This window comes from Vanderwaltozyma polyspora, genomic scaffold, assembly GCF_000150035.1.
Source record: "Vanderwaltozyma polyspora DSM 70294 KpolScaffold1033 genomic scaffold, whole genome shotgun sequence".
Taxonomy (NCBI): Eukaryota; Fungi; Ascomycota; class Saccharomycetes; order Saccharomycetales; family Saccharomycetaceae; genus Vanderwaltozyma; species Vanderwaltozyma polyspora.
This window is the reverse complement of record NW_001834673.1, coordinates 113,755-125,715: the sequence shown is the minus strand read 5'-3', so window position 1 is coordinate 125,715 and position 11,961 is coordinate 113,755. Positions and strand designations below refer to the sequence as shown.

General features: G+C 33.7%; 5 protein-coding genes across 5 annotated transcripts; 2 read left to right on the top strand and 3 right to left on the bottom strand.

Moving 5' to 3' along the window:
• Window positions 1-309: 309 nt before the first annotated feature.
• On the top strand, window positions 310-678 carry RPB9 (DNA-directed RNA polymerase II core subunit RPB9; the record flags this gene model as incomplete). The annotated part of the gene is made up of 1 exon (XM_001645551.1): window positions 310-678. One exon carries the CDS (start codon window positions 310-312, stop codon window positions 676-678), a length of 369 nt encoding a protein of 122 aa, XP_001645601.1.
• A 333-nt stretch (window positions 679-1,011) lies between these two features.
• On the bottom strand, window positions 1,012-3,111 carry Kpol_1033p48 (uncharacterized protein; the record flags this gene model as incomplete). Its single annotated transcript, XM_001645550.1, has 1 exon — window positions 1,012-3,111. The coding sequence occupies one exon, from the start codon at window positions 3,109-3,111 to the stop codon at window positions 1,012-1,014; it is 2,100 nt and encodes a 699-aa protein (XP_001645600.1).
• Window positions 3,112-4,539: 1,428 nt separating this feature from the next.
• YIG1 (Yig1p) lies at window positions 4,540-5,910 on the bottom strand (the record flags this gene model as incomplete). Its single annotated transcript, XM_001645549.1, has 1 exon — window positions 4,540-5,910. One exon carries the CDS (start codon window positions 5,908-5,910, stop codon window positions 4,540-4,542), a length of 1,371 nt encoding a protein of 456 aa, XP_001645599.1.
• Window positions 5,911-7,981: 2,071 nt separating this feature from the next.
• On the bottom strand, window positions 7,982-10,135 carry HSF1 (stress-responsive transcription factor HSF1; the record flags this gene model as incomplete). Its single annotated transcript, XM_001645548.1, has 1 exon — window positions 7,982-10,135. One exon carries the CDS (start codon window positions 10,133-10,135, stop codon window positions 7,982-7,984), a length of 2,154 nt encoding a protein of 717 aa, XP_001645598.1.
• A 983-nt stretch (window positions 10,136-11,118) lies between these two features.
• MPS2 (Mps2p) lies at window positions 11,119-11,961 on the top strand (the record flags this gene model as incomplete). Its single annotated transcript, XM_001645547.1, has 1 exon — window positions 11,119-11,961. A coding segment is annotated over one exon (843 nt), but the record flags the coding sequence as incomplete, so codon positions are not given.

Below are 11,961 nucleotides of genomic sequence, written 5' to 3'. Positions count from 1 at the left end.
GTAGTCTTGTCATATAGTTTTAATGAATTAATAATTGTTTCAAAAAGATCAATTACTGTCGTTTCCTTCAGCTCATCTCTTGTTTCCTTAATTATGGATGGCTCTTCTTTTTGATATTTTTTTTCCAAAGGCCTTTAGTGAGGGCCCATTTCGAATATCAAAAATTTGAAAAAAAGAAGAAAAATTAACAACAATTAGTATTTGAAAAAGCTAGTTTAAGGAAGACTAAAGAAGGATAAAAACAGTTGTTGAAGCCAACTATCAGGACCACAACTTGGCATAACTGCAGATATATAGGACTATTTCAAAATGACTACTTTTAGATTTTGTCGTGACTGTAATAATATGCTTTATCCTAGAGAGGACAAGGAAAACATGAGATTGTTATTCGAATGTAGAACTTGTTCATATGTGGAAGAGGCAGGTAGTTCACTTGTTTATAGACATGAATTGATTACGAATATTGGTGAGACTGCAGGTGTTGTGCAAGATATTGGTTCTGATCCTACACTACCGAGATCTGATAGGGAGTGTCCGAAATGTCATACTAGAGATAATGTATTCTTTCAATCGCAACAGAGAAGAAAGGACACTTCTATGGTTCTTTTCTTTGTTTGTTTAAGTTGTTCTCATATTTTTACATCAGATCAAAAGAACAAGAGAACTCAATTCTCATAATTGTACTATTAGCATTTATAAACCAAAAATACAATCAAAAGCAAAACCAGAATTTTTTTTTACAATACAAAAATAAGCTAAAAATAAGAGTATGTATAGATTCATACACTCGAGATATATGGATATCTGTATATGCCCAGTTTAAAATGAGTACCTGACTTTAATGAAATAACCAAAATCAAAATATAAAAATGGAAAAATAAAAATTGAAAGATACAGCAATATAAAATGGTAAATATTTTGTATATTAAAATTAATAAAATGTGTCTATAAATTATATGTAAGATTAACTATTTAATAAACTAATTAATCTACTTCATGCAGTAACTTTATTTACAAAATATCATCGAATGTGTTCTCCCAAATTGAGGGCGATAATGAGCCTTTATCATCTTGGATTGAAGTGTTAGTGTTACCATTAATGGCTTTATTAGTAGTGTTAATACTTTCAAAATTGTAATTAGTTATGTCTATATCACTTATAACTTGTGGGAATGCTTCTTGATTGTTAGGTATTAGAGTTGAAAGATCAGAGAGATTTGAATTACCCGATTCATTTTGTTTCCTTTTAGGTTGACTAGATGAAATGTTATCTAAAGTTATATGATTACCTTCACTGTCAAATGTCAATGGTACAGACGTTAAATCTAACTCATTTTTTATTAAAACCGCGTTTCCGGTGGTTGCACTTTTAATGACATTATCATCGTTAGATGTATTCATAAATTTCTGAATTAAATGCATTGGATCATATTCACCTTTAGCTTGTTCATTTAGTGAATTCAACGACTGTGTGCCTATGAACTCATTCTTGATCGGCTGTATATCGTGTAGTTTGATACATTCATCGTTATAACAAATATTACTGTTATTATTTTCACATAATGTAATTGAATATTTCTTGTAGTTATTATTTGTGGAAAGATAAGAATGGGTAAAATCCATATTTGAATAATGTGATGGTGAATCTTTTAAAGGTGATGAAATTTGGTTATTTGAATAACTGTAATTATGCTGTAATTCGTATTGAGAAGGAAATAAGTCTGGGTTTGGTGAAATTGTATCACTTTCCAACATCTTAGGAGTTCCTCCATTGGTAATTGGTGAATATAAAGATGAATGGGAGTTTATATCATTATCATTATACTCATTATAGTTGTTATTATCCTCAAAATTATGATGATGATGGTGGTGATGATGATGATTGTGATTTTTATTATATAGAGGCTTGTTGAATATATCAGTGAAATCGATTTCATCTAAATCAGTGGTTAACTTTGAGAAAGTCAATGAATTGAAAGTATCTGGCTGCAACAAATCTAGAGATTCAACTGGAGGTGTTGTGTGATTATGGGTATGAGTATGACCATTCATATGAGTATGTGAATGACTATGACTATGACTATGACTATGACTATGATTATAGGAATGCATATTTGAATGAATATTATTTGAAGTTATTGGTGAAGATGAGGGAATTGGCTGAGGGTGAGAATTTGCATTGCGATTAGTTAAAAAATTTTGGGTAGTGGTCTTTTTCAACAAATTTTCTTGATGTATATTCAAGTTAGTTGCTTTTGACTTTACATTTTTCAATTTTTTTGGTTTTTTAACATTTACAGACTGTTGGTTGAAATTTGTTTCTAAATTTTTATTTGATAGATCGACGATATTTGTATTTAAAGAGTCATTTGTTGGTAAAACCACATCGAATGATTGAATTTCACTTGTTAACCCACAATCACAAACCACTAACGAAGGGCTCAGAGGTAGATTTGATCGTACTTTATATTCCAATTCATCGAATTTTTTTATTGCTTCGACATCATTATTTAATCTTAATCTTTCTTTAAATTTCTTATACTCTATTGAATCGGGATTGAACGATAAATCATGAGAATGTTTATTGTTTAATATTACGATATTCCATTTTCCTCTTTTCATTGAATAAGTTGCTCTTATACGGAATGGACAGGTATTAAATCTCGATACTACTCTCTTTTTCTTTGGTTTATCTAAATATCCATCATTTATAACATTACTATTTTTATCGTCGTTGCTATTAGTCTCTTTATTTTCGCTATTTTCATCATTTTCATCATCATTGTTATTATTATTAGTAGTTGTTGTTGTTTTAGATGGTAATCTTGAACCTTTGCCTCTTTTTGCAGCTTTACATTTGAAGACAACTTTTGTATTATCCGATCTTTCGATAACGAGCTCCACACCTTGTGGATAGAAAATTTTTTGTAACCAGGGCTTGACTTCAGAGGTATCCTGAAAATCTGGTATTGGATCTAGATGAATATAAGTATCGCTAGGTTTTGGATTTTTATTATTTTTAGTAGTATTATTTTCATTTATTGTATCATCTTGATTAAGTTCTGAGAGAGGAACTATAGGGTTCCATATAATATCTTTTTCTGAGACCATAATGAACAATTAATAACCCCAGGATATGTTGTATTTCGAAGTTTTTAAGATGATTTTCCTAAATGTAGAAATGTTATTAAATATCTTAAATTTTATATGTATTGACAATGGAAGTGAGACAGTATATTCAGTATAGCCACATTGACACAATGGACTTGATGAAACGTACCAAACAAACAAAAAAAATAAGTTGTAATATATATTTCTTGAACTAAATCTATTAAAACTGGTATTGAATACAATAATACAAGCGGTTGCTTAAACTGATCTTTTTCACTCTATTCTCGAGTTCTCTATTACTATTCTTTTCTTTAAATTATTCAATAACTATAATTACAACTAGAGATGAGATTCATCGAAATTTCCAAATAAGTATTATGAGAAGCACTGTATATTTTGAATACAATATCGATAGAGAGATAGAGAGTATTCACTAATTTAATGCTTTGAGTATTGTTTCGGCCAACATGGATAGTTGGTAGTGAGAAATGAATATTTCATATTCAATCATTGTGAATGAATTTGGTGAAGTTTTACATCATGACGTTGAAGATGTGATGGTGAAGGTGATGGTTTATCAAATTCATCAACTTCATCAGCTTTGTCATTGTTCAGTTAGGCAGAGTTGAGTATATCTAGATGAAAGCGGTGTGGTGCAGTGGATGAGGCTAAAATGTATATTATGCGGGTTGGAGGGGGAGGGAGAAGAGAGTCTAGGTGGACGCTTGTGCATTTTTGGGTGTGGTGTGTGGTATTTCCGGGTGCAAATACTGTAAGATGTATTCAGTGGTGAGGTGTAAAGATGCGTGGGTGGTAGCGATGCAGGTGTATTTCTTTTTTTCTTTTTTTTCTTTTTCTTTTCTTGGTATTTTTCGAAGTTCATTATTGTCTTTGCTGTGCACGTGATGTTAATGTAGGGTAGCAAACTGACAAAAGAGACTTAGACTGATACAGGTAGGCAAGAACAGAACGATTATGGTCTGGTCAGTTTTACATTCTGATTTGATTCTTTTGGTAGTAACCGTGGTCACATGATTTGATATATATATATTACGCTGCCATGACAAGCCAAGCCAAGCCATATCAGATCGGATCCTAAACAGCTTTCATAACAAATAGCTTTAATAATAATTACAATAAGAGAAGAAATGCGTCATTCATTAATTATTAATGCATCATTAAGGATATTATATGTGACATAGATAGAATATTTAAATATATAAAAGTATAGTATAAATGTTATTAATACTGTGAAACTCGCTAAAGATCATAAGTTAGCTGAGTGTCTGACATGCAGGATTGTTAAAACTACTTTTGTAATCGTTTTTAACAATTTTATTTTTGTTCTGATTAGTTTGTCTTTTAATTTTTGCTCTTGCTCATGAGTTGAGTGTGGAGAAGGTTAGGTTGGAGATTGCAGCAAAGAACTCATGCTCTTTGTTGGAAAGTAGAAATGTTGAACTGATAATTTTCATTAGTATCAGACAACAAATTAATAGTACAGTTGTTCGTGATAGAAAGGTTCTTGACTCTTTTGATATTGAATTTAGCTCTAATATCAGAATAACCCAAAAAGATCCATTCATCACTAATTGGAGAATGTTCGTAGATTGTAACACTTGTGTCATACAAATGATGATTGGAGACAACTGCATATTTATTGTAATGTGAAATTTCATAATTGTCAGTGTTCCATAAACTCTTGTACAAGATTGTGTGGGTATTCTTATACCAATTGGTTGAATCATCATTTCCGAAATGATTGATATCATTGGCGTAATTGGAAATAGATAAGATTCTTTGATTGGTATCGACCATTAACAATGGTGCCACTGAAGAACCCAATTTCTTTGATAAGGATAGATCCTTGATTACTTCATTTGGCTTCAACATGACCTTGACTTCATTAGAAACATAACTGCTGTTGTCAGTCATATCTGTTCCAATGTAATCCATAACATTTGGGAAATGCCAGATCTTGGAACTGTTGAAAACTGTTAATTGGGGGAAATCGATGACAGCTTTCAAATCTTGTTCGAATTCCATGGATAATGGAATGCAGTAATTATAAGAAGAGTCGACATTTGTTAAGATGATACCGTGGTAATTGTTAAAAGAGACAACATATCTCAATTCATTGAATAATGCTAAAGATACATCTGAGATAGCAAAGTTGTTTGCAATATTGAATTTCTTCAAATTGCTAATATTGGAATCGCCATCAAAGGTCATGTAATACAAGTCCCCGTTTCCTAAACCAATGGTAACTACCAAAGTAGAATCATTGTCTTGATAACGAGCATCAATACAGGTGACGATGTCGTGGATTTGAATGAAATCTAACAAATGAATTTGGAACAATGAATTTTTGATAAAATCGTAAATAACAATCTTGTTCAAGTCATTCAAATGGAAGATCCAGAATTGAGTTGAATTATTTTTACCTGAAGACTTCAAATCGTCAGTTAGGACACTACTTTTCAATAATTCGTTCAATTCATCGTTGCCAGTGCTGCCCAATCTGTTCATAGACCAGTTATGATTGATACGTACATTAGCCATATTGTTGTTTGAAGTGGAAGAAGATCTGCTGATCCATGATTGCAACGAATTTTTCAATTGTTCGTCTACAAATCTTACATTATTTTGTCTTCTCCAGAAGAACTCGGTCAACAATCTCTTGCTGTCGACACGAGGAATTGAACTTGAATCGGAGCGTGGTAAAGATCTCTTTCTACCACTGTCGTGTTTAAAATGGTTGTTGTTATCCTCTTCGTAGAGGAACATTGGAATACCCATTATTGTGTAATATATATCTGTGAATGTTGAATGTTAAAATGTTAAAAATATTGAATATTGAATATGAACTATTGAATATTGAATATTTGATGAAAGTATAGTTGAGAGTGCGTTAAAGCATATGCAATTATTTTTGGTTGTGAATCTAAGTGAAGAAAAAAGAATAAACTGAAAACTAATATAAGTTGGATAAAATTCAAATAATGACAAAAATTGTATAAGCCATATGGGTTAGCCCTTTATATAGTTTTTGTTAGAAGACAAAAATAGAGATAAATTAACATGGGGGAAATTATTTTACCATACATAGACTATACAAAAAAGTAAAAAACACACATTAAAAAGAAGAGATAGAGAAAAGAAAGAGCCAACAAGTATGGGGTATGTGCTATAACAGAAGAGAACTTGTCGTAGTAACGTATCAAAAAAGACAAAATTGGGGTCAATGCCGGGGGTGGCGCTGGGAGGGGGGGAGGGCACGGCCCACGGACAGTATACGCTACCTACCCCATATATTCAAGATTAATAGTTAATAATTCTTACACGTACACGTACACGTACAAACTGATTTTGCAAGGAAATGAACCAGAAGGAGAAAAAGAAACAAAGAACGATACGGAATAGGAAAGAGTTGCAATATCCCATTCCCAAGTGGTTTCTGAGCGATCAGGACATTTGACCTCCAGAACCCCAACTCCCATCCGACGAAATTGAACCCAAACAACTACTCGAGGACTTCTCTCTCTTCCCTCTACACACACATAAGAAGTATTCCTAATTTCACGACATTCCTATATGGGTGCACCAGCTCACTTGTTTAATAGTAATCTTTAATACCGAATTATTAATACGAAAACTTGGAAGATTGGATGAGAGAGAGAGAGAGAGAGAGAAATAAATAGTAAAATACAGACAAGGTATCGTAGAACACTGGAACAAAAGAAAAATTAGTTGTATATGGATTCATCGGAACCGGAATACCCCGGCTTTAGAGCCTCTGCTTTTTGTTAACAATACAATAAATACAACGCACGACAATGGAATAATAAACCGCCTCCCAACATCCCACTTTCTACTGTTTCCCCCTGCCCCTCCCTTCAGTTCAAACTCAAGGTAAACCCATTCACAACCTCATTGGCTGAACCCGTTCTGTTCTGTTCTGTTCTGTTCTGTCTTTCTCGGAACGGAAACAAACTATCTGAAACTCACAAATTGCCAGAGAAGGCCTTCTTCAGACCGACTAGGTGAGATTTCCAATCTTTTTCCAACTTTCACTGCGTTCAGTTGTCTCTGGCCCCGGTAATAATACACCCGGAGTTAACTAATTGTAATGTTCAAAAAAACACATGTTTTCCTTTTGGTCTCTCATCAACAAGAGCCGCTCGCTCCTTCTTTGGTTTTCCCACTGAACTTACTTACGGAAGAGACAGAATCCCCCCTGCAACAGACCAACTTTAAACTTTGGGCCAATAAGCCCACTGCCGTGTGTCAGCATCCCCGAACTCGGAGCCAATCATATCGAATCTCAACTTTGTACACAGAACAGCCACAACAAATCTTTAACGTCTAGGTAAGCATATCTTCATTCACAATAGCATCATATAATGCGGGGGCGGAAAAACTTGTATAATTATTGTTTTAAGATAGACCAGATGAGAGAACAGAAAGGGGAAACTATAGATATGGAGATAGGGAGAGAATGGCCAGCTAATTAAAGACCGCTGCCCCATCGAGCATCGTCCATCGAGCATCGACCAAATCAAATCATCTCACCAGAGAAACAAAATTGAAAAATTCAATATGAATGAATAACTTGAGCAACGAGTAATACATGTATGGATTGGTTTGGTTCTTTTCTTATGGCTCTGAGCGAATCTTTTGGTCTTTAGAACATGAAAGAACATTACAGAGAGGGATGGAATGGAACAAACACTTGAGAAAATATTACAGATCTTATGTTTTAGATAGAGAAAGAAACTAAATAAATAAATAAATTAAGAAAGGTCTTTTCTGGTTAGGGCAAAGACTCGATATGCTTTGAGTTCACTATGTAAATGCTTAGTTTAGATACCTATTTAGATGTTTTGTGGGGGCGTTTGGATGTAGATAACATGGAATCGTCGTTCTCTTCAGCGCTTCTCTTACCGCGATTTCTGTTACCATTCTTCTTATCAGTGTTAATAACGTCAACGTCAACATCTTCTATTGAAGGCGAAAGTTCGTTTACTATTCCTTCGAAATTATGTAATGGTGGAATTGAAGCACGTTCCATAGACCTCTCCAGATCTTGCAATTCTAGATCATCCTTGTCGTTTGCTCCCATTCCCATTCCAGTATGCGGCTGTTGTTGTATTTCTGGAAGTAAAGGTGGGGTAGCGGACGCAGTAGAAGCAGTTTCCGATTCGTGGTACGGAATTTCACTGATTCTTCCGCTACTGTCACCGCTATCCAATCCTTCTCCGGAAATAATTCCAGGACTTAATCCACTCTTCAACAGGAATCTTGGTTTGCTCGTGAAGCCGCCGTCATCTAATGGTGAAAAGGTCTCGACGGATGGATCATGTAATGAATCTAGTTCAAATGGAAACTCATGGCCTTCACCAAGCGCAGTTTCATATGGAGTTAATCCGCTACCACTGCCACCGATACCTGGGATGTTGTTATTTATATTTGTATTGATACCACCAAGTCCTCCAAAACCTGAACCTTTGATATTGTCATTAGGAAGCATTTCTCCAGTTGGCATTGTTCTCGATGCATTTCCTGTTCCTGTAGCTGTAGTAATTGTTGTACCAGCCTTGAAATTGTTAATATTACTGTTGAAGTCATTAATATTGTTCAGACTTCCTGAAATTGAATCACTAGTGGCATCACTGCCTTTCAAATCTAATCCAGTCGTATCTTCAAATCTACTAGGAATGTTCCCAGCCATGTTCGTTGCGGCATCGTCTATATTGCCAGTGCTAGAAAGAATACGGTCGGTTAACATCTTTTGATCAATATGAGGCACTAAGGATGCCAAAAAACGAAGTATCTTCTCCAATGCATCTTGTTGGTTACGATGGCGTTCTCTTGCAAGCATATTCTCCTTCCATAACATTTCATTATCTTTGCTCACTCTTAAAAGATCTTTCGAAATTGCCACTTGGTTGTATTTTAATTGTTCTAGTTCACCCAATAATGCTGCTACGTTTACACTTGTAGGGCCATTGGTGTTTGTTTTATCTCCATTGTTGCTATCGTTTCCTGTCAAGAGTAGGTTACTGTTGAAATTTAACGAGCTAGCAATTGAATTAATTGTATCTTGTATATTACGTGTGCCGTGAGGTCCATTCGCAAGGCCCTGTCCTTGACTGGTTTGAGATTTTTGTCTTACTATGTTCTCCAACAAGTCTTCACGCCCTTTTATGAAATTCTCATTCTCAAATTGCCATTTATCTTCTACACTATTTTGGATAGATCCAGATCGTATATCTTGAACCTTATGCCAACCGTACATGTTCAATTGACGGACAAATGATGCAAAATTGGAATGCTTAAAATATTTCGGAAGAATTTCTCGTACTAGCTCTTCTCGATTATTAATGACAATACTCAGGCCATCACTTGACCATCGTATCAGTTCTGCATTGTTATCATCATTAACCATATTCCACACCTTATTCACGAATGTTGGTCGAGTCTTTTGGTTATGTCCACGACGTGCACTATTTGTCCCTGTTCTTGACCTACCTTGTCCATTAATTGCATCTCTTATCTTATTCCCAATTAGGTTCGCACTTGCATCTCCGTTATAGTGGGTACTTATAGGCTTCATCAATGCGTTAGGTAGCATTGATGTCGGAGTTCCTGGAACATTGGATATTCCAGTTGTGGTCCCACCTTGCTGGGCACTATTACCCATCATATTTTGATAAAGTCCATATGGTGTATGTGGTCTGCGTACTAGCTGTGTACTCATCTCTTGTTTATTGATATCTTCCGGCCTAATTTCTTCATCTTGGTATTGTAATGGCGATAGCATTGCATTGAAATCACTACTTGGATTCACAATATCTTCTATTTCAGGAGTGGTGTCTTCTATACGTTTTGATTTCTCATGGACAGTTTCATTATCGCCCAAGTCAATTAAACCGTGATTAAAAAGTTCATCTTCATTCCTTAGTATATGCTCGATATCTTCATCATCCAATTGGGGATCGGGGATATCGCTTGGCTTTCCCATTGTATATTACCTTGTTATGTGTCTAATTGAAAGTTTTGATTAAAAGGTTCTTTAAAACCTGGTTATAGGAACTTCAAATAACGCAAAAATAATGTGTTTGTTAGATATTTGGAATTCAGAAAAAAGGAATTCAGCGGAACTTAGTAACACACTTCTTCTGATTACTTCAGTTACCAATCTATAAATGTATTGATCCCTTAACCTGGTATTATTCTTATATACAACTTCCTCTTCACTATGCTTCTTTAAACTTTTCAGTTATATAAATGTGCCTAATTAGAAGTTTCGGAAATATTTAGAGTGAACCATATTTAACATGTGAATCATTATATACGTACACACGGTTTAGAATTCGTCACTCTGTAGGTTAAACAGAGTAAAACAATAACCAACTGTAGCTACGAGTTCAATAAACAAATACCTATTGTAAATTATATTGGCAATTTATATAACTCAATGTATCTCTTTCATCTTTGATGACAAATGAGAGAGATGACATCATTTTAACATTTAACAATTAGGTACTACTCTACTGGCTACAATGAAAAGGAAATGTTTCGAAATAGCAAAAAAACATAAATTTACACTTGAATTTTTATATCAAGTTTAAAGGAATATATATATTTCTCTAAGTAACTGATATATATATAAATTCAAATAACATTATCAGAGATAAATTACAAATAGTACAGAATCGTTTCAATAACATATTCAATCAAACATTCTCTGTCCATTCTGTTCACTCTGACGTTTCTCATCATTTTCAAATTTTGATTTGACGCGGTTATCTAAAAAAGTTCAAGAGTTTATGCAACACGAAATTAAAAACTGCAACTAAATCTAAAACTAAAACTTATCAAAAATGTATTAAAGTTTTTAAGATCAAGTGAGGTTAGTGAGTACGATATATTCAAGAGAATTTATAGGAACTTGACTCAATTCAATTGAACTTGAGTAATAATTATAGATACGTTGTTATTTCAATGGATTCAGATAAATCTTCATCTTCTATTATTTTAGATATAGCTTGGAGCGAATTGGATAATGGCGATCAAGGGTTCATATACGCAAAGGATTTCCCAAATTTTATTCATATAATTGAAAATATAATATACAAGTCTCAAGATTCGAATGAAAGAGCTTTGTTATCGGAAACTGGTAAGGGTGTGATAAGTACATTTGCTAAAGAGAAGGCATTTTTCAAAATTTATAAAGATGAATTTAAGGAAATATTTCATGGATTAATCGGGAAGAGTTTTAATGAATCTTTGAAGGGTACTTTTAAATCAGGAAATATTCAAACAGATATGTGCCCTGAAAAGGGTCTTGAAAACCCTGAAATTATGGGAAAGAATAAACCTTCGAATAGCAATGCATTTAATTCTATCCAAGATAATGCAAAGTCATCAGTATTGGAATCACCACGGAAATTAAATAGAAAATTGAAAGGCTTAGAGAACCAAATCTCTCTAGCGAATGATGAATTGAAGTTCAAAGATAATATAATTATCGAAAAAGATAGAGAAATTATCCAATTAACGAGAAGCCTGGGTGAATACAAAGATAAATACGAGTTTTTGCAACGAGAATTTAGTTTTTATAAAGATAGAGGAGAATTTAATAAAAAATATCAGGATATGAATAATATAAACCAAGCTCAAAATATGGATGATATAATAATGGATCACACAAAACATGAGTTTATAATAAGCGAATTGAAAAGAAAATTACAAGATCAGTTAGAGACTATAGGCGCTTTGAGAGAAGAATTACATGGTGATTCAAATACGACCAAGAGGAGTTTTTACTATCCTGTTTATTCAAAT